Below are 23372 nucleotides of genomic sequence, written 5' to 3'. Positions count from 1 at the left end.
GTTTTCAAAAGTCCCAAGATTTCTATTACAACTGGATTTGTATGAGGATTAAATTGAGAGAGGATTTCCAGAGAACTCATGCTATCTGTATATATACAAAACTGTCTCTCAGGTGAGGATGATATATTCATCAGAGCATGAAAAATTGCCACTAATTCGGCTGACAAAACTGAAAAGGATGTATTGAGACAGAAACTGTTTATGTCGGAATAAAAAACAATTCCGCAACCAACATGCTCGGCTGCCTTTGAACCGTCAGTGAAGACAGGCACAAAAGAAGGATACTGACTGCGATGAGTACAAAAAATTTGTTGAAAAATCACTGGAGCAGTTGTATCTTTTATGAAACCGCTAAACGGATTTAAAAGGGAAAATTTGGGAATATCCCAAGGTGGAAAAGTTTGGAAATCAACAGTCTGGATTTCAGGAAACTGCAAATCCAAATTTTGAAGTGTGCTTTTCACTCTCTCAGAAAAGGGGCGAACGTAAGAAGGTTGGTTGCTTGGTTGGTTGAGGAAGTTTATTGGCGCAAGAACCATTTTTGATTAAACTGCGCCAAACATACGGTAAGATCAATCCTATTTTAAAGGTTTAAAATTTCTTTCTAAATTGCATCATTTTCCTGAACTTGTCAACCTGTAAAATCTACAAACAACTTGTGTTTGTAGTTGTCTATTAAACAAACACTGCACATTTTAACAAACAACTGTTTTTCTAAAGAACTTTTTATCTTTAAGATCATTTCGTGTTCGAATGGGTAATTTTTATTCAGATCCTTTTATTCAAGCTGAGAGAGTTCCACAGGGAAGCATCCTCAGTGTAACGCTTTTTATGCTTCATTTTAGTCAAATTCTTAATGTTTTACCTTCATCTGTTCAAAGCACCTTATATGTAGATGATCTCCAGATCTCCTGCCAAAGCAGCAATATGCACTCAATGGAACGCCAACTGCAGATTGCAGTTAATAAGCTTATTGACTGGTGTGATGATAATGGACACACGATTTCTCCGGAAAAAAGTCGCTGTATTCACTTTTGCAGGAAAAGAGGTCTTCATTTAGATCCTGCAATTTACATTCGAAATGTCGCAATTCCTGTTGTGGATGAATTCAAATTTTTAGGGATAATATTTGACCGTAAGCTCACTTTCCTTCCGCATGTCCTACATCTGCGGAAGAAGTGTGACAGGTCATTGAATATTCTTAAGGTACTATCAAGAACCACTTGGGGAGCAGATCGTACATCTTTGCTTAGAATTTACGAAGCAATCATTCTTTCACGCATGGATTACGGTTGTATGGTCTACGGGTCTGCAAGGTTTTCCGTTTTACGCAGATTGGACACCATACACCACTCTGCACTAAGAATCTGTTCGGGAGCATTTCGAACTTCACCAGTGGAGAGCCTTTACGTTGTCTGTCACCATCTTCCTTTAAATTTACAGCGCCAAAAAATGTCTGTACAATATTACCTCCGTGCTTTATCAATCCCGAAACACCCTTTACACTCTTTTATGCTTCCTGTTCGCCTTCGGAGATTATACATGGCTCGACGTTCTCACATTCTTCCCTTTTGTGAGAGAGCTAAATCACTCCTCGAGGATTCGGAACTACATGATGTGAGTATTCATACATTTGATTTATTTGCATTTCCTCCTTGGGATTTACCTCGGTTTTCCTTTTTAAATCCTTTTTATGGATTTGAGAAACCGACAACGGCCCCTGTAATTTTTCAAAACCTTTTTATGTCTCATCGCTCTCAGTATTCGACCCATATGCCTATTTTCACAGATGGTTCCAAGTCGGACGGACAGGTTGGGTGTGGTATCATTTTTGATACAGAAACAATAAGTTATCGTTTGCATACCTCTTTTTCAGTATTATCTGCTGAATTAATGGCAATTTTCTATGCGCTACAAACAGTATCTCTCTCTACTGAGCGTAAATTTTGTATTTACACCGACAGCATGAGTTCTTTGAAAACACTCTCCAATTTTCATAATCAAATACATCCTATCGTTCTGGAAATTCTGCACCTCTTAAAAACTCTGGAAAACAGGGACTACGAAATTTTATTTTGCTGGGTTCCGAGTCACGTTGGGATAACAGGAAATGAACAGGCTGACAACGCTGCGAAAACGGCGTCTTTGTTTATGCAGCGTGAGGTGCCATTTTACGATGCGAAGCAATTGTTTAAGCGTCGTATTAATGCTATATGGCAGGAATCGTGGAATCAACAAAACAGTAACAAATTATATTTTATTAGACCTACAATTACATTATGGGCTGCTCTTCCAGTGCGTGAGCTCGAAGTCAAATTGACTAGACTCCGCATTGGTCACACTCGTTTAACCCATAAACATCTTTTATTAGGCGATCGAGCTCCTTTTTGCTCCAGATGCCGAACGATTTTAACAGTTCTTCACCTTTTAATTGAATGCCCTGTTTTTAATCATCATCGTTTACGATTTTTTAATGATTCAACAGTGGACATGCAAATGCTTGTGAGGGAACATCCCCACAAAAATGTTTTTAAATTTTTAAAAGAAATTGGTTTATATCATCTTATTTAATGCTTCGTTACCATTTTTTACTCTCGTTGCTAATTTTAAGAGTCATTGCCAAGTAATTTTTAATCGGTTTCTAATTTTACATAAAGACACGCTTTTTATATTATAACCATATGTCTGGCGCAGTATAGTCATCTATGGCTCTTGCGCCCTTAATTGGTATTGGTATTGTGAGATTTAATGGCGCAAGAGCCAAATATGGCCATACTGCGCCAAACAAATGGTATTAATAAATGCCAAGTACAATTCAGTCATACAATTTAAAATTAAATTATCGTGATAAAATGAAAGACATCTAGTAATGAATATTAGCAGTGGTTTTAAAATTGCAACTCACATCCCAGAAAGTAAATTTTTTCAAAAATGTTAAAAGATTAAAATACCAATTCGAAAGGTGCAACACTCATAACATTAAAACTAGTACAATAAATTACAAAACCAAGTGAAAAGAAAAAAAATCATTGTAATCTTTTGATCCGATGTTTCTTCAAGTATTTGTTATGAATGGGGGTACTGAAAGATTCACAGTGGAAATTTTTAAGATCAACCCATTTAACTTGACAGTCTTGGGGACTTTGTTTAAACACAGTTTTATCAACTGTGGTGGAAACGATAGAAGATTCTGGAGCAGGTGGAGTTTCATCAATTGTTTCATTAGGGTTATATTCAATTGCATTATCTGATTCTATATCACTGTCGGTGTTACGATTGGACATATTTATGGTCATGGTTTTATTATCTTTAGGCTTGGAGTTTTTCTTATATTTTTTCCTGTTAATAACGGTTTTGAAACTAGCTAAGTTTTGTGAAGTGTCAGCAACTTTACACTGTGGGATATCTTGAGTAGTGTCTTCCATAGGAATACTGGGTGAAAAGTCTTTTATAAATAATTCAGATTTGGGACAAATTTCAGAGGGTGCATAAGATGGTTGAAACGGATTATTATCAACATGCATGATTATAGGCAATATCTGAGTGCCTCTTGTTTCCAGTGTTTTCTTGGCAGCATTAGAATAGCTGGACCCATCAAAAGGTCTACGAGCTTTCACCATTCGCTTTGCTTCTGGATATGAAATGCCTTTCTTCACCTTTTCAGCAATCACTTCTTTTTCCAATATCCACGATGGACAGGAGCGAGAAAAGGACGTGTGCGAACCTTTGCAATTAAAGCATTTTTCCGGTGCGTTACAGTCAGAGTTTTCATGGCCTGTTTCTGCACAGCGGGCGCAAGTTAGAGATCCGCGGCAAGAAGCTTTGGAGTGATCAAAACTCTGGCACTTGAAACATCTCAAGGGATTCGGGATATAAGGCCGGACTGCCAATTTCATGTAACCAGCTTTAATGTATTCAGGTATTTTAGACGAATGAAATGTTAGTATCAAAAGCTTGGTTTCAAGGAGTTGTCCATCTTTTCGTATTGTTATACGACGGACATGAGTAACCCCTTGACTTTCCAAATCCTTGGTTATTTGAGCAACTGGAGTATGAAAAAGTTCTCCGCAAGATATTACTCCTTTGGAAAAGTTTAAAGTCGAATGTGCACTGACGGTCACTGGAAAGGATACAATGTTTGTTATTTTCATAATCTGGTGAGCTTGTTTTTGAGTGAGAACCTCAATGAGCAAATCTCCCGAACGTAATTTCCGGACAGTTGATACTGTTCCAAGATGTGCCGATATACTTTTCTCAACTAAAAAAGGTGAAACGGAATGAAACGTATCGTTGGTAGAAGATACTCTTTTCAAAATAAAAAACTTATCGAAATGTTTTGAACATGATAAATCGTTTTGCATTTGATGCCCACTGAAGGGAGCTTTGTTTTTTTTACCCATGCACAAAAGGTCATGAGGTTCGGGTCCCGACGGCACCGCCCACCACCGAGCCCTACAAGGGATGGCAGTTACCGGCTCTGAGCACCCCAGCCTCGGCACTTACCATGGTGCTAGTCCAGACTTATACGCTCAGAGCGACCTCCAGGAACGTTGACCACCCTTAACGCCAAGCCCCAGAGAATGGCCCTTTCGCTTGATCCCTAGCAAACTAACCAAATTGTTAGGTTACCAGCCGAATTGATGCACTGGGGACCACAGTGTACCACCCTTCTAATGGGTTGCCACGCACGGCCAACACGTGGGGTTTTTGGCTGTCCACGAGAAGCAAGAAGCAAACAGAGCGGCGACAGCTTCTCATGGAGAGCTCCCTCGCTTGCCGTCGAGGGATGGAAGGACCAAGCAAAAAGCAGAAGACGTAGAGGAGAGTAAGCATGAAGGGAGTATAGATCCCTGGGAACCTCGGGATTGGGACACCCGTACTCACCTAAAGAAGGTGAGCCCCTGAGGGCCTTGCGCCCTTAAATCCCACAATCGAATCAATCGCAAACGTCTTCAGTATTCAGAAACGATAACATACGCAGACGTCTTAAAGGAAAATATTTATAACATTTATAGATATTTCCACTGGGAAATAGTACCCCGTGATTAAATATTCAGATATAATCAAGCAATAATGGAGGGAAATGAGAAGTCCACTTTGAAAAACGCCACCGCGCATCTAAAAAAATATAAATTAAGAAAAAAAATTATTGTGTTTAATTATTTTCTTGTAGAAATTATTCTTTATCTTGATGCAGTTTTCATGATGCTAATATTTACCCGTTTCATTCCAAGGGCCTACTATAATGTTTAATCAAATATGCAAAATCTTGTACTTAGATCTGAACTGTTAATATGGCAACCTGTTAACATGAAAAGCATTTATGATTCTAGATTTTACAAAGTTAAGCAGTTGCTTTGTCTGAATTAAAAAGTGTTGTTTGTCTGAAATGACAAGTTTGTTTAACCTTTAAAAGTCTGATTTTCCAAATTAAATTTTAAAAAAATATCAATGTGTTCATTGCAGGTGCCAAATAAAGGAAAAAATAATAAAATAAATTACGATACATATTTTATATATTTATTTCTAAAAAAGAGCAGGTATCAGTTTTCATACTTGGCCGTTTTCTACATGCAAAAGAGGCCCTTAATCAAAATAATCATATTATGGTAAAAATAAAAACAGGTCCTTACACAAAATAATCATATTATGATAAAAATAAGATACTCACTCACCTCAAAAGTATTTTTATTTTTCATAAAAATGAAATGCGTCAAAGTTTTTATCTCGCTAAACTTTTTTCTAAAAAGTATACCACTCTTTCAATACTGTGAGACAACATATTTGAACAATTCTTAAAGTAGACGTTTATTTTTTTTAACTTTTGTTCGAAACAGCATTACGCAGTGGTAACATATTTACAGACAAAATATTAAAAACTGACTGCAAGTGTAAATTTTTATTTAAAAATCTGATGTCAAATTTCACATTCCATTTCTAATCCATTTTCAATCCATTTTCTAACTTAGGATATTGAGATTCCCTGGGAAAGTGAACAAAGTCGAAAAATTTTACCAATGAGTTTTTTATTAAGACCATATAAAAATGTCATTTTTTCGTATATTTAAAAACATTTTTTTAATAAAAAGTGCTTTTTCCACTGCTTTCAATTAGCTGTTTTTAATTAGTTGAATCAACCGAGCTATTTGATAATTAACTTACCGTTATTAATGGAATCTGCAGTTGACTTAAGTTATTCTTCATCAATTTGGCCCCATTAAAAAAAATTTAAAGTGCATTAATGCAATTTATAATTTCAAGTTCATTGCCGATAAAGATGGATTTCTGAAATCGATTTTTCATTCTCACCCTTATACGCTAGAATTCTGATTTGGATTTTTGGATTTTTTTGGATTTTATTGGCACAAGAGCCATGGTATTGACTAAGCTGCGCCAAACTGTATTTATTTTAGGATTAAAAATATAATTTCAACTTTAAAAAGCAATGTAAAAAAAAAGAATGAAAAAGATGAAGATTACTTAAATATGGGGGTAAAAATCTACTGATTTCAAAAAAGCAAAAAGATTAGCATGTGGTATTCTATCACGCAAATGTGAAAGAGTGGAGTTGTTAAAATAATATAAACGTTGATTACTAAAATTTGGACATTCACTGAGAATATGGTAAACAGACATGGTGCAATTGCATTGAGAGCACATTGGTGCCGCTTCTCCAAAAAGTAGATGGCGATGGGTGAATCTGGTATGACCTATCCGCAAACGGGTTAAGGTAGTGTCTGCTTTTCTATTTGGAAGACATGGCCAATGTTGAACACGAGGTTTAACACTATGAAGTTTTTCTGTTAACAGATCCCATTGAGTCTGCCATTTTGAGAGGTAAAGCAAAGTTATGTGTTTTTTTTAAATCGCTCACAGGGATACTAATGTTTGCTGTAGAAGTAGCCGATTTGGCTTCACTGTCCGCCTTCTCGTTGCCCCCAATACCTACATGAGAAGGCACCCAACATAATAAAATAGTAAATCCACCAGAGGAAAGTCTATTAAATAGGTTTAAAATCTTTAAGACCAAAGGATGATTTTTAGAATGCGGGTGAGGTGATTTTAGAGACTGTAAAACCCTTAATGAATCTGTGTAAATTATATATTTACCTTGTAGACAGTCGGATATTTTTTCTAGGGCAAATAGAACAGCAGTTATCTCCGCTGTGAAAACTGAACAAGAAGGATTGATTTTAAACGAGAAGACTGCGTTTTGGAAAACCACAGCAATTGAGACACTATCACATGTTTTTGATCCATCTCTGTATATTGCAATATAATCATTATAGTGATGCCTATGTCCATTAAAAATTTTTCTATAAATAGAATCTGTAGTGTCAGATTTGGTAAACCCTTCAAATGGATTTAGGTATTGTATTTTAGGAATTGCCCATGGAGGAAAAATGTTGTCCACTTGCGGTGTTGCCTGCAGGTGAAGTAGATTTAGGTCCTTGAGAATATTATGAATTCTAGTAAAATATACAGGTATAAAAAATTTTCGTGCTTCTTGTATTCGGGTTAAGAATGGCCGGAGTTTAAAATTATGGAAAGGATGTTGTGTATTTGATTTAGTTCTAAAATAATAGTGCAGAGATAGTATATCTCGCCTAAATTCAAGGGAAATCTCAAAGCAATCAACATATAGGCTCTGAACTGGAGAGGTCCTAAAGGCTCCTGAACATAGTCTCAGAGCATTATGGTGAACAGGGTCTAATTTTGTAAAATTGTTTTTCTGGCTGACCCGTAAATAACAACCATAATCGAGCTTGGATAGAACGAGAGCTTTGTATATTTTAAGCATGGATGGTCGATCTGCTCCCCAAGCCGTAATTGACAAAACTTTTATTATGTTTAATACTTTTTCACATTTTTTTCGCAATATTTTTACATGAAGGAGAAAAGTAAGCTTCTTATCAAAGGTAATACCTAGAAATTTAACTTCATTTTTGAATGGTATAATTATTTCATTTAGTTTTATTTCAGGATCCATGTGTAGATTTCTTTTTCGACAAAAGTGGATACCAGTAGTTTTTGAAGCCGAAATGGTAAAAATATTGGCATTGCACCATTGTGTTATATTATTTACAGCAGTCTGCAACTGTCTCTCTATAAAATTCATGTGCATCCCTGAACAGGAGATGTACAGGTCGTCACCATATAAGTAACCTTTCACAGAAGGGGGAAGTTGTTTTAAAATATTATTAATTTTTAAAATAAAAAGAGTCACACTTAAAATACTACCTTGAGGAACTCCCTCTTCCTGAATAAAATAGTCAGAGTATTCAGATTCTACTTTGACACGGAACTTCCTCAATTTTAAAAAAAATTTGAATAAAAATGGGTAAGTTGCCCCTTAATCCGAGGTCATGTAAATCCTTTAAAATACCGAATCTCCAGGTCCGATCATACGCCTTTTCAATGTCAAAAAATATCGCAACCAGATGTTTCCTTTGTAAAAAAGCCAGACGAATATCAGTTTCTAGTGCGAGGAGGTTATCAAGAGTACACCGACATTTCCTAAAACCACTTTGATGAGGATGAAGGAAATGATTAGTCTCCAAATGGTAAACGAGTCTTCGATTAATCATTTTTTCTAAGAGCTTGCATATACAACATGTTAAAGCAATTGGACGGTAATTTTCTGGGTTTTTAGGATCTTTTCCAGGTTTTAATATCGGGATTACTATAGCTTGCTGCCAGAGAGTAGGGAAGTACTGCTCATTCCAAATACGGTTGTACAATAACAGTAAAGCTTTTTGGGATTCGACTGTCAAATTTTTAATCATGGAATAGTTAATATTGTCGGGCCCCGGTGAAGAGTCACGGGCACTGGCGAGACATGACTGAAATTCGGAGAAAGTAAAATTACAATTATAGGGTAAATCAGCTCGAGAATAAAATTTTAGTTTTTGATCTTCAGCTTTTCTTTTCCCCTCAGGGGCTCGCCTACTATAGGTGAGTACGGGTGTCCCAATCCCGAGGTACCCAGGGATCTATACTCCCTTTCAGTTCTCTCTCCCCTACGCCTTCTGCTGTCTGCTTTGTCCTTCTATCCCTCGACGGCAAGCGAGGGAGCTCTCCATGAGAAGCTGTCGCCGCTCTGTTTGCTTCTTGCTTCTCATGGACAGCCAAAACCCCACGTGTTGGCCGTGCGTGGCGACCCATTAGAAAGACGGGAGGTGCACTGTGGTCCCCTGTGCATCAATCGGCCGGTATGCTAACCATTTTGTTAGTCTGCTAGGGATCAAGCGAAAGGGTCAATCTCTGGGGCTTGGCGTTAAGGGTGGTCAACGTTCCTGGAGATGACTCTGAGCGTATAGGCTCCGGCTAGCACCAAGGTAAGTACCGAGGCTGGGAGTGTCCAGAGCCGGTGGCTGCCTTCCCTCGTAGGGCTCGGTGGTGGGCGGTGCCGTCGGGGCCCGAATTCTTTTTACCATGCTGCATGGGTGCCAAAGGCAAACTTCGTCCCTTAAGTGGGCATGTCACTGTTAAAAATCTACCAACATATTTTGATTCTTTCTTTCTAGTCAAGCGTATTTCCACAAATAACGAAACCTTCGATAATGTTTCACCTTTTCTTGTCCAAAGGGCTATTTCCGCTACTGTTGGAGATGTCACATCAATAAAGAAAATTCGCTCCGGAGATCTACTTGTAGAAGTTAATTCTATGAAACAAGCGAAACAAATTATGAAAATTAAAGCTTTAGCTGATATAAAGATAACAGTGGAACCTCATAAAACTCTAAATTCTTCTAAAGGTGTCATAACTGTTAAAGAACTTTTTAATGTCCCTTTAGAGGAAATCGCATGTGAATTAAAACCACAAGGAGTTACACATGCGCGACGCATTTTCATACGAAGGGATGGACAGCTCCTTCCGACGAAGCATCTGATCCTGACCTTCAGATCACCAAAACTTCCCGTCTCTATCAAGGCAGGATATATTAACTGCCCAGTCAGGCCATATATCCCCACACCTCTACGTTGTTTCCATTGCCAGCGTTTTGGCCACCCAAAAACTGCTTGCCACGGCAAACGTACTTGTGCCCGCTGTGCGGAAGTTGGTCATGATAACGCTGAGTGTAATGCAACAGAAAAGTGCGTAAATTGTAAGGGCAACCACACCTCTTATTCTCGGTCTTGCCCTATCTGGAAGTTTGAAAAAGAGGTCATTGAAGTTAAATTCAAGGAACAGATGTCTTATCCCGAAGCCCGACGGATTGTCAAAGCTCGGACAACGACGTCTGGTAACACTTACGCTTCGGCAGTGAAGAAAACTCTTGTTAGCCAAAGTACGCAATATGAAATAAATGATTTTCCTCCTGACATTGACACAGATACTTCTGATACGGTCAACTCGGAAACAGTTAAAGCTCAACGCAAGAAGCCTTCTAAAGCTGAAAAGTCTTTAAAGCTTAAAATTTCTAAGCACGGTTTTCCTCGCAAAGATTTAGCAAAGACGTTCAAAAAACAATCAAAAAAGCAATCTTTAGCCCTGGGTATTGCGGAGAAAGGCCTCATACCCAAAGATTTACCTCCTTTGTTCGGTGGCACTCCAAAAAGTTCTGATGTAATTAACTTACATCCCTCGGAGGAGGAGGATGAAGATCTTAAGATGAGTTGCGAAGTTTCTCCAACTCCTAATGTTTCCGTCTCAAATTCTTTTTCACCTCAAATTACTTAATGGGTACATTTCTTTCATGGAATTGTCGCGGCATTCGCTCTAAAATTGTGGACATTAAATCCCTCATTAACAAATTTCATCCCTTTTGTTTCGCCTTTCAAGAAACCTTCTTGAAATCGGATATATCTTTCAAAATACGTGGTTATAATAGTGTTCGTCAAGACGCTGTAACTGACGCATCGACTTCAGGTGGAGTCTGCATCTTGACTTCAAATCTATATCCAAGCTCACCACTTCCACTACGCACTTCCTTGCAGGCTGTGGCTGTTCAAATCAATATTAAATCTCTGATTACAATATGTTGTGTTTACTTGCCACCACATGACAATGTAAGTCAGCAGGATCTTGATAATTTGGTTGACCAACTTCCGACGCCTTTTTTAATGCTTGGTGATTTTAATGGGCATAGTCATTTGTGGGGTTCGGAAAAGACGAATACTCGTGGTAGACAGATCGAACAGTTTATTAACAATAACTGTCTCTGTCTGCTAAATAATAGCGAGAAAACATATTTCCATGAACCCACACGTACCTTTCATACTCTTGATTTGGCCGTTTGCTCCCCTGAACTTCTAACATTGCTTGATTTTAAGGTTGAAAGTGATCTAAATAATAGCGACCACTTTCCCATAATAGTCTCTCATGCTGAGAGGAACGGTGGAACACAAACTTCCCCACGTTACCTTTTCCAACGAGCAGATTGGGTTGCTTTCTCTCGATTGGCAGAAATCACTAAAACTATGGTTAGTCTTGAAAACATAACAGAAGCGGTACAAAAGGTAATAGACTGTATAATACTTGCTGCTGACAATACTATTCCAAAGAGCTCTCTTCGTCCACGTAAATTTCGTAGACCATGGTGGAATAGAGCATGTCACGACAGCCATAAAGAACAAAAAAGGCGGTGGAATATATTTCGCCGGTACCCCACAATAGATAATCTAGTTGCGTTTAAGCGTGCCAGAGCTAATGCTCGTCGCACTCGCCGGCAAAGTCAGAGGGAATCTTGGATACACTTCATTTCCTCAATTACTTCTTCAACATCTAGTGCACAAATTTGGAAGAAAATTAAAGCTGCGAATGGGATATACAATGAGTTTTCCTTTCCAGTATTAAAAAGTGGAAATACTCAGTATTCATCCCCAGCAGATATAGTCAATGTCATTGGACACTCGTTTGCGCAAGTGTCATGCGCAGACTCGTATAGTCCAGCTTTCCTTGAGACTAAGAGACGCGCTGAACAGAGGTCTTTAAATTTTGAAACCAACAGGCAACTTCCATATAATTCGCCATTCACGATGTTTGAATTGAAGATGGCTTTAAACGAAGTTCGTGATACTACCCCAGGACCTGACGGAGTTACATACAATATGCTTCGCCATTTGAACACGGTTTCTCTCTCTAATCTTTTACACCTTTTCAATAGAATATGGACTGAGAAACAGTTTCCTTCACAATGGCATGAAGCAATTGTTATTCCGATCCTTAAACCTGATAAAGATTCTACTAACCCTCTAAACTACAGGCCGATTGCTTTAACAAATTGCATGTGTAAAACTCTAGAGCGCATGATCAACACCCGCCTTATTTATGAATTGGAGATACGTAATTGCATTCCTCCTTTGCAAAGTGGTTTCCGTAGGGGCCGGTCTACAATAGACAATCTCGTGCTTCTGGAAACTGAAATACGTAATGCCTTTGTAAGACGGAATCATCTTGTTTCAGTCTTCTTTGACATAGAAAAGGCCTATGATCGAGCCTGGCGTTATGGTATTCTTCGATCACTTTTAAAGTTTGATTTTTATGGCAATTTGCCGATTTTTATTCAAAATTTTTTATCCTCTCGCATCTTTAGAGTACGTATTGGAAATTCTTATTCCAGCCATTTTATTCAAGCTGAGGGTGTCCCTCAGGGAAGCGTCCTCAGTGTGACACTTTTTATCCTTCATCTTAGTCAGATTTTAGATCAATTACCTCCATCTGTTAAGGGCACTTTGTATGTTGATGACCTTCAGATATCTTGTCAGGGCTCTAGTATGCATTTAATTGAGCGACAGCTTCAGCATGCTGTGAATAAGTTAATGACATGGTGTAACGAGAATGGCCACACTTTCTGCTGAAAAAAGCCGCTGTGTCCATTTCTGTCGGAAAACGGGTATACATCCAGATCCTATAATTCGCATTGGTAATGTGGACATTCCTGTAGTTACAGACATGCGATTTCTGGGAGTGATATTTGATAAGAAACTCACCTTTCTTCCACATATTTTGAAATTACGGAAGAAATGCGAATCACTTCTCAATATCCTTAAAGTTCTTTCGACAACGACGTGGGGTGCAGATCGCACTTGTCTGCTCAGGATTTATCAAGCAATAATATTAGCCCGCCTTGATTATGGATGTGCTGTGTATGGCTCGGCTCGACCCACTGTTCTACGCAAATTGGACACTGTACATCATTCTGCCTTGAGAATCTGTTGTGGTGCCTTCAGAACCTCGCCCGTACAAAGTCTTTATGTCATCTGCCATCAGTTACCATTGCACTTAAGACGTAAAATGCTCTCGGCTCAGTACTATCTTAGGATCCAGTCGCTTTCTAATCATCCACTAAGGCAAATGACAATTCCCATTGGTCTTCGTAGACTTTACAATGCTCGCCCCTTCAATATTCTCCCCTTTTGTGAGAGAATTCAAACGATTATTGCTGATGCAGGTCTTGGTAACATACAAATTAAACAAGCAGAATTCTATATCATTCCACCTTGGGATGTCCCTGTCTTTTCATACCTCAACCCCTTTTATACATTCGATAAGTCTTCCACAGCACCTGTCATATTTCAAAAACTCTTTGCCTCTCACAGAAATCAATTTTCGTTATACGAACCTATTTTTACTGATGGCTCAAAATCGGAGAGTTATGTTGGCTGCGGAATTAAATTTTTACAAAAAATCTACAGTTACCGTTTACACAACTTTTGCTCGATTTTGACAGCGGAACTTGTAGCTATTTTTTGCGCTCTTCAGAAAATTGCAGTTTCTGATGGGCGTAAATATATTTTATATACAGACAGCATGAGCGCTTTGGAGATATTATCCCACCCTGGTAAATTGATGCATCCTGTGGCAGTAGATATTTTATGTTGCTTACAAACACTTCAGGCCAGGGACTTTTTAGTCTTATTCTGCTGGGTTCCTGGTCACGTTGGAATTTTGGGCAATGAAGACGCTGATTGCGCTGCCAAAGCAGCTTCTACTTTATGGCAGACATCAATTTCATATCGGGATTCAAAACTTAGAATTATTCATTATACGCATTCCCTTTGGCAGGAGTCTTGGGATATGGAGACCCATAATAAGCTACATTTTATTAAACCTCATATTTATTTGTGGCCCATTGTTTCCATAAGATCAGCCGACGTGAAACTGACTCGACTTCGCATCGGTCATACTCGTTTCACTCGCAAATATCTATTATTTGGTGAGAGAGCGCCCAGATGCCTATCATGTAATGTTGATTTTACTGTTGTGCATATCCTAGCTGAGTGCCCCAATTTTAATTCTCATCGCATTAAATATTTTAACTCAACTTCACTTAACATACGAGAATTAGTGGGAGAACCTCCCCATCTGTATATTTTTAACTTTTTAAAAGCTATTGGATTTTATCATTTTATATAGATTAAAACTTGTTTTGCTTAACTTGTCTCTCATGCTTTGATTGTTGCTGTTTTACTGACCTGATCTTTAATGTAATTTTAAATTTCTCACGTGATATCATCTCAAACCATACGATTGGCGCAGTATAGCCTACTTTTGGCTCTTGCGCCATTAAACCCAAATAAACCAACCAACCAACCATCAGCTTTTCTTTTATAATTTAAAATTGGAAGAGGATAATTCTGGCTGCTAGATGTAAGTGCCAAGGTCGAAGCAATAGAATTTGCTATGTCTTTAGTGGATGATAATGTTACTCCATTATGAATTAAAACAGAAGTGTAGCTTGATGTAGAAATACCCGATGCCCTCTTTACCTTTTTCCATAGCTCATGGCTTGAAATCTTAGAGTTGATACTGGATACAAATTTTTGCCATGAAAGCCTTCGTTTTCGACGTTGTATTCTCCTCGAAACTGCTCTAGTCTTTTTAAAATAAATAAAGTTCGACGCTGTTGGATATCTTCGGAAGATGCCCCATGCTTTCCGTTGTTCTTTGTATGCTTGTTTGCATTCGTCGTCCCACCAAGGTTTGTTTTGCTTTTTTCGTTTACCGGATGATTTCGGGATTGAATCATTTGCCGCCTCAATTATAGCATCAACTATGTAATTTAGTGCATCATCTATGGTGGAGGATTGGATTATATCGGGTTGTATATTAGCTAAAATGGTGAATTTTTGCCAATTTGCTGCCCCCTCAGGGGTTCACCTACTATAGGTGAGTACGGGTGTCCCAATCCCGAGGTACCCAGGGATCTTTACTCCCTTTATGCTTATTCTACCCTACGCCTTCTGCTTTTTGTTGTGTTTTTCTTTCCCTCGACGGCAAGCGAGGGAGGTCTCCATGAGAAGCTGTCGCCACTCTGTTTGCTTCTTGCTTCTCATGGACAGCCAAAGCCCCACGTGTTGGCCGTGCGTGGCGACCCATTAGAAAGACGGGTGGTGCACTGTGGTCCCCTGTGCATCAATCGGCTGGTATGCTAACCATTTGGTGAGTCTGCTAGGGATCAAGCGAAGGGGTTACTCCTTGGGCTTGGCGTTAAGGGTGGTCACTGTCCCCGGGGGTAACTCCGAGCGTATAGGTTCCGGCTAGCGCTAGGGTAAGCGCCGAGGCTGGGATTGGCCAGAGCCGGTGGCTGCCTTCCCTTGTTGGACTCCATGGTGGGTGGTGCCGTCGGGGCCCGAAGCCCCATCAATATCGTATGGGCAAAAAAAACCATTCTCCCTTCAGTGGGCGTCAAATGTTACCGAATCAAATGCAAACCATTTCACATTTCGATACATTTTTTACCATTAAAAGAGTTTCCGATTCCAAAGATACTTTTCACTCGGTATCACCATTTCTTGTACAAAAAGCCATAGTAGCAACCGTCGGTGATGTTGCAGGTATACGTAAACTGCGTTCTGGGGACTTGCTTATAGAAGTTAATTCTAAGAAGCAAGCGCAGCAAATAACCAAACTAAAAGCATTAGCTACAATACCAGTTACTGTTTCCCCTCACTCTTCCTTAAATTATTCAAAAGGTGTCATAACCTGTGGAGAGCTGTACAATGTTTCTCTGGAAGAAATATCTAAAGGATTTCAACAGCAAGGAGTTACTCAAGTACGCCGCATAACCATTCGGCGGGATGGGCAACTCATTAATACAAAACATCTCATCCTCACTTTCCATTCGCCTAAACTGCCTGAATTTGTAAAAGCCGGATATCTGAAATTACCTGTTAGAGCATATATACCCAATCCCTTAAGATGTTTCCAATGTCAACGTTTCGGCCACTCCAAAGCTAATTGCCGCGGGACAGTAACTTGTGCCCGATGTGCTGAAAAGGGTCATGAAAGCCAGGAGTGCACTGCGCCAGAAAAGTGCGTCAATTGTGGTGAAGATCATGCTTCCTTTTCGAGACTTTGCAAACGTTGGACTCTCGAGAAACAAATAACCACTCTTAAGTTCAAAGAAAACATTACATATCCTGAAGCTAGACGTAAAATACTAGCTCAAACACCTACGCCTGGTTTAACCTATGCTTCTGTGGTACAGAAACAGTTTTGTGTAAACTGTTCTTGTCCGAATTGTGTAAAATCTGCCACACACACAAAAACACTTGAAAAATCAACTGATTCAGAAACAGAGCATTCCACAAACAATGAAATTGAATTATCGAAACTTGACAAACCTAAAAGAAATAAAACAAAATCTGGAAAGCATTTGAAATTACAACTCTCAAAACGCGGTCTTTCTCCACAGGATATTAGAACAAAACTTAGAAAATCAACCTTGCGCAATTCGGTTGCTTTGGGACTCGCAAATCAAGGTGCAGTCCACAAAGACCTAACGTCCATTTTTGGTGGCACATCCAAAAATGTAGACCTAATCGCACTTCATCCATCTGAAGAAGAGGATGAAGAACTTAAAATGAGTTGCGATGCTTCGCAACTTCTCAACACTGTTCCTAATCCTTTACTTGAAGCAAAAGTTACTTAATGGGTACCTTCGTTTCATGGAATTGTCGTGGCCTTCGGTCCAAATTGAATGACATTAAGACCATCCTTAACAACTTTCATCCTATCTGTTTTGGTGTTCAGGAGACCTTCTTGACACCTAATATCCCCATCAAAATACGCGGTTATAACTGTGCTCGTAAAGATGCAGAAACAGCATCTCATCCTTCTGGTGGAGTTTGTATTTTCACGTCGAATTTATATCCGAGTACACCTCTCCTATTACACACTTCTCTGCAGGCTGTGGCTGTTCAGGTTCATACACGAATTTTGGTCACAGTCTGCTACATTTACTTACCGCCTCATGATGTCATTCGTCAGCAAGATCTTGATAACCTTGTGGACCAACTTCCTTCTCCATTTATTATACTTGGAGATTTTAACGGCCATAGTACGTTGTGGGGTTCGGAAAGTACAAATTCTCGTGGGCAACAGATAGAACAGTTTATTTCTAACAATTGTCTCTGTTTGCTCAATAATGATGAGAAGACGTACTTCCATGAACCCACACATAGCTTCCATAGCCTTGATCTAGCTATGTGCTCTCCTGAACTCTTGCCGGTATTGAACTTTGCAGTTAACAAAGATCTACATAATAGTGACCATTTCCCTATTATTGTCTCCCATGCTGATAGCGGCGGTGCGACTCTCTGTCCTCCGCGTTTTCTATTCCAGCGGGCAGACTGGGATACTTTCACTCAATTGGCAGATATCACAGAGACCATGGTCAGTACTTTCGACATTACGGAAGCAATGCAACTTGTTATTGACACCATATTAAACGCCGCAAATGCCACCATTCCAAAGACCTCCCCACGTCTCAGAAAATTTCGCAGACCGTGGTGGAATGAGGCTTGTCGCGACAGCCACAAGCAGCAGAAAAAACTATGGAACATCTTTCGGAGGTACCCGACAACTGAAAATCTCATTTCTTTTAAAAGAGCCAAAGCGCTAGCTCGTCGCATTCGTCGTCAGAGTCAGAGGGAATCCTGGATTAAATTCGTATCGTCTATTACATCATCGACCTCTAGCAAACAGTTGTGGAAAAAAGTAAAGGCTGCTAATGGTATTTATTGTGAATCTTCCATTCCTGTTTTAAATACAGGAAGTGGGATACATTCTGCTCCATTAGAAGTAGCCAATATCCTGGGCCAAGCATTTGCACAAGTTTCCGCAATAGATTCTTATGGTCCTGAGTTTCTGGCGATTAAGAATCCCGCGGAACGGTTGCCTCTGCATTTTAATGACCGTCGCAAGTTTTCATACAACTGTAAATTTAAAATGTTTGAACTCGTAAAGGCCTTATCTAAATCTCATGACACCAGTCCAGGACCAGATGGGATTACATACAACATGCTCCGTCATTTGAATACCACTTCCCTTTCCAACCTGTTATTATTATTTAACAGAATCTGGACCGAGCAGAAGTTCCCTTCACAATGGCGCGAAGCTATTGTTATCCCAATCCTAAAACCCGGCAAAGAACCATCCAATCCTATGAACTACCGACCAATAGCTTTGACGAGCTGTCTCTGTAAAACCTTAGAACGTATGGTCAATGCTCGTTTGATTTTCGAATTAGAAAAACAAGGATGTATCTCTCAGTTGCAGAGTGGTTTCCGTAGGGGACGGTCTACTGTTGACAACCTCGTCCTTCTGGAAACGCAAATCCGCAATGCATTTGTGAGGCGAAATCACCTTGTATCTATTTTTTTTGATATAGAGAAAGCGTACGACCGTACGTGGCGTCACGGCATACTCTCAACGCTTTTTAAATATGGTTTTAGAGGAAATTTACCGATATTTTTAAAAAACTTTTTATCTTGTCGAACGTTTAAAGTTCGCATTGGTAACGTCTATTCAAATGATTTTATTCAAACTGAAGGTGTCCCGCAGGGTAGCATTCTTAGTGTTACTCTTTTTATTGTCCATTTTAGCCAAATAATTAATGTTTTACCTCCATCTATTCAAGGCACATTATACGTGGATGATCTCCAGATCTCTTGCCAAGGGAGCAATATGCACCTGATAGAGCGACAACTGCAGGTTGCTGTAAACAAACTTGTAAATTGGTGCAATGAAAATGGACATACGATTTCTCCAGAGAAAAGTAAATGCGTCCATTTTTGTAGGAAACGGGGTATTCATTTAGATCCCAAAGTTCAGATTCATAGTGCTACCATCCCTGTGGTAAATGAAATAAAGTTTTTGGGGATAATATTTGACCGTAAGCTCACTTTCCTTCCGCATGTCCTACATTTGCGGAAGAGGTGTGATAGGTCATTAAATATTCTCAAGGTACTGTCCAGAACCACTTGGGGAGCAGATCGAACTTCCTTGCTTAGAATTTATCAAGCAGTGACTTTATCCCGTATAGATTACGGAAGTATGGTGTATGGCTCTGCTCGTCCTACGGTTTTACGTAGACTTGATACCATACATCATTCTGCTTTGAGAATTAGCTTAGGAGCATTTCGCACCTCGCCTGTGAATAGTCTGTATGTTCTCTGCCATCATCTACCACTAAGTTTACGGCGTGAAAAATTATCTGCCCAATATTATCTCCGAGCACTGTCTGTTCCGAAGCATCCTGTGTGTTCTTTGACATTTCCGGTTAGTCTTCGGAGACTTTATAATGCTCGTCGCTCTCACGTACTTCCATTCTGCGAGAGAGTTAAACTGCTCCTTCGTGATTATGGACTTCATGATAAGGTAATCCAGACATACGATCCATTTTCCTTTCCTCCCTGGAATATTCCTCAGTTTTCATTTTTAAATCCCTTCTCTGGTTTTGAGAAGCAGAGTACTTCCCCTATTGTTTATCAGAATCTGTTTTATTCTCATTGCTGCCAGTATTCAGATTACTTAAAAATATTTACGGATGGTTCGAAATCAGACGATCATGTTGGTTGCGGTATTGTCTTTGATACCGACACATTTAGTTACCGTCTAGATTCCTCTCTATCTGTTTTATCCGCTGAATTATTAGCCATCTTTTATGCTCTTCAGAGGATTTCACTCTCTTCTGATCGTAAATTCTGTATCTATACTGACAGCATGAGTTCACTGACAATGTTTTCCAACTGTAATAATCAGATTCACCCGGTTGCCTTGGAAATCCTCGATCTTCTAAGGACTTTAAAAAACAGGGATTTTGAGATATTGTTTTGTTGGATTCCGAGTCATGTCGGAATCACTGGTAATGAGTTGGCGGATAATGCAGCAAAGAGTGCATCTTTGCTTTCACAGCGAGACATCCCGTTCTGTGATGCAAAAAATATTTTTCAACGTCGTATGAATTCACTATGGCAGGAATCATGGAACAATCATACTAATAACAAACTTCATAACGTAAAACCTATCATTTCATCCTGGCCTTGTTTACCAGTGCGAGAGCTAGACGTCAAATTGTCTAGACTCCGCATTGGTCACACTCGTTTTACTCATAAACACCTTTTATTCGGTAATCGAGCTCCTATCTGCTCTAGATGCGAAGTGATTTTAACCGTTCTTCATCTCTTAATAGAGTGTCCTAATTTTGATTATTATCGTTTACGTTTTTTCTGTGCTTCAACACTGAACATGCAAATGCTCGTGGGGGAACGTCCCCACAAAAATCTTTTTAAATTTTTAAAAGCAACTGGATTTTACCATTTTATTTAACATTTAACTTTGTTGGTTTTACCTTGTTTACAATTTTAAGAGTTACTGCTTTGCAATTTTATCAGTTTTATTTAATCAGCTGTAGGACGTAAAGTCTAAGACTATATTTTAACCATATGTCTGGCGCAGTATAGTCAGATATGGCTCTTGCGCCAATAAACAACAATATCCAATCCAATCCAATCAGACTGAATCATAAGGATTTCAAGAAGGAAATATTCGAGCAAGTAAGAGAAATGAGTGTTGAAAATTTGGACAGTCTCTTTAGTATATTGTCCAAAACAAATTCCCTTATCTCTATTCCTCTCTATAAAACAGATTCCCTAACTCTTTATTTACCTTTTTAACCAAACTTTAATCAGTCTCTTAAATTGAATCAAACCACGTATTGGTTCTCGGGGTAAAGAAGAAGTCGGCAGTCTCACCGAAGAAGCTCTAAAACATCCACACAGACTTACAATTAGCACCTACAATTAATATTTTTACGGAAATTAACAAAACATTAGGGGTAGATCAAACATTGATCGATCTGTAAATAAAGTCCTCAAAACTGTCAAATTAAGCCATTCTCTTCGGGCTGTTAAGAAATCGCGAATGCCACAGGATGCGGTTTTTCTTTTCTTCATCAATTTTATTTATCAGATGGTCAATTTTATTTCTGTGGTGAAATGGACAACCCTATCCACTATGCAATATCTCGCCCTTTCACTCTTTCGTGGAACTCTAAAAGGTTCTTACTTTCACTGGTAAATCTTTCATATAAAAGTGTCTTTAAAATCAAGAAAAAGATTCAAAGAAAAGAAACATGATTAAATTAGTAATTGATAATGTTCAATTATTCCGATTATCGATTATCATATAAAATTTTCCCGTTCGACATTTCAATATCTCCTCATATTATTCATAATTCAGTCTCGATCCTTCTCTGATATTTCATTCTTATAATACTTTCTTCCTTATCTTAGTATTCGATGCATTATGCAGCCTTTCGTGTTTCTCCTTATAAATAGATAATACAATTCTTCACTTTATCGCTCATATTGTACACTAGCTGCCTTTGGTGACCGCCTGAAGTTACAATTTTGTGAAATTAAGAAAAATGATTATGCAGATATTTAGGTTTTTGTAGCGATATCATATAACTTCATTTGAGCGATATGAAGTTTTCCCCCATTATAAAAATACTTCTACTTAATAAACAGAAATGAAGTAAATCAATTAAAAAAACAAGGATTTAATATCAGAAAATTTGGAAATTAAATCTAAACGATTTATCTAATATCGATTGTAGTTATTATTTCTAGAAAATCAAGTGGTAGCCTGAGACGACTAGTAAATAAACATAAAAATTACAGTGTTCATTCATTCAGTTTCCTTGTACTATAAACATCGAGAATTTTCGTTTTTATTCCTTAGTGTCAGTTTTATATATAGTCATGTTTACACTTTTTTTTTGCACAAATTATTGCAATGTGTTTTTTTTTTTGGTTTGATTACTATCTTTATTATTTTTTTTTTAATAAATTCTACCTTTCCTATGCAAAATTGGAAAGAGGCACATGAAATCTAGACACAGATTAGTGGTATATTGTTTAATCACGAATTTTGGATCACGAGTTTTTATCATTTTATTTTAAATAATAAAAGTAGAAATAGAGAGAACAACTTAAGTTTTACATTTATAAACATATGCAAATGATAGATATATTTGATTATCTCATAAGATTTAGTATTGCATAACAAAAAAAAAAAAAGAATTTTAAAAATAATGTTTAGATTAAATTTACGCATTTTTTTAAAAATTATGGAAAAATGCTACTTTAGTGAAATCGATGTTACAATATGAATAATTTTTACAATGTTAGAATGGTATAAAATGAAAAGAAAATAGCAAATCTGAAATATATTAACTCTCATCTCATCTGTTTAAATGTGTTCATGGAAACTTTGTATTGTGCATGTAATCGTTACAAAACATTCGTAAGAAATTTCTTTTGAAATTTGCAAAGGGGTGTCAAGTTATATCGAATACATCTAAGCAAATAATTGTTTCATTTGATATACAGGATATTTTTAAAAGGACCGACAAAACTCAGAGTGTTCTTACCCCTCAGGGGCTCACCTACTATAGGTGAGTACGGGTGTCCCAATCCCGAGGTACCCAGGGATCTTTACTCCCTTTCAGTTCGCTCTCCTCTACGTCTTCTGCTTTCTGCTGTGTCTTTCCTTCCCTCGACGGCAAGCGAGGGAGCTCTTCATGAGAAGCTGTCGCCGCTCTGTTTGCTTCTTGCTTCTCATGGACAGCCAAAACCCCACGTGTTTGCCGTGCGTGGCGACCCATTTGAAAGACGGGTGGTGCACTGTGGTCCCCGGTGTATCAATCGGCTGGTACCTAGTCACCTCAGTGGCTAGTCTGCTAGGGATCAAGCAAAGGGGCTACTCCTTGGGCTTGGCGTTAAGGGTGGTCACTGTCCCCGGGGGTAGCTCCCAGCGTATAGGTACCGATTAGCACTAGGGTAAGTACCGAGGTTGGAAATATCCAGAGCCGGTGGCTGCCTTCCCTTGTTGGGCTCCGTGGTGGGCGGTGCCGTCGGGCCCGAATCTTTAGCAATGTCGTATGGCTCCTCCCAAGAAGGGTCCCTTTAGTGGGCAACGTATTCCTCAACCTTTTAATATTGACAACCATTTTGATCGTTTTTATATCGTGAAGCGCGTTTCTGAAAAAGACGAGACATTTCAAACAGTATCTCCGTTTCTGGTACAAAAGGCCATCAATGCCACAATTGGTGAACCTACTTCCATCCGCAAGATG

At 38.7% G+C, this 23372-nt stretch overlaps 2 protein-coding genes across 2 annotated transcripts; one reads left to right on the top strand and one right to left on the bottom strand.

Annotated features, from left to right (window-relative positions):
- Nucleotides 1-631: 631 nt before the first annotated feature.
- On the bottom strand, nucleotides 632-9437 carry LOC129966421 (uncharacterized). The gene is made up of 4 exons (XM_056080844.1): nucleotides 9347-9437; nucleotides 6883-6945; nucleotides 3095-4225; nucleotides 632-672 (listed from the first exon to the last, which is right to left on the bottom strand). Exons 1-4 carry the CDS (start codon nucleotides 9435-9437, stop codon nucleotides 632-634), a joined length of 1326 nt encoding a protein of 441 aa, XP_055936819.1.
- A 5-nt stretch (nucleotides 9438-9442) lies between these two features.
- Nucleotides 9443-10684, top strand: LOC129966419 (uncharacterized). The gene has a single exon (XM_056080841.1). It carries the CDS (start codon nucleotides 9443-9445, stop codon nucleotides 10682-10684), a length of 1242 nt encoding a protein of 413 aa, XP_055936816.1.
- The last annotated feature ends 12688 nt before the right edge of the window (nucleotides 10685-23372 follow it).

Source organism: Argiope bruennichi, chromosome 4 (assembly GCF_947563725.1).
Source record: "Argiope bruennichi chromosome 4, qqArgBrue1.1, whole genome shotgun sequence".
NCBI lineage: Eukaryota > Metazoa > Arthropoda > Arachnida > Araneae > Araneidae > Argiope > Argiope bruennichi.
This window is presented reverse-complemented; position numbering and strand designations above follow the sequence as displayed.

Coding starts and splice junctions, on each gene's coding strand:
- LOC129966421 (XM_056080844.1), bottom strand. CDS start 9,437: ATGGTAAAAAGAATTCGGGCCCCGACGGCACCGCCCACCACCGAGCCC. Junction 6,946..9,346: donor TCTGGACACTCCCAGCCTCG/GTACTTACCTTG, acceptor CTTCTCATGTAG/GTATTGGGGGCAACGAGAAG. Junction 673..3,094: donor TGATCTTAAAAATTTCCACT/GTGAATCTTTCA, acceptor TTTGTTTAATAG/ACAACTACAAACACAAGTTG.
- LOC129966419 (XM_056080841.1), top strand. CDS start 9,443: ATGGGTGCCAAAGGCAAACTTCGTCCCTTAAGTGGGCATGTCACTGTT.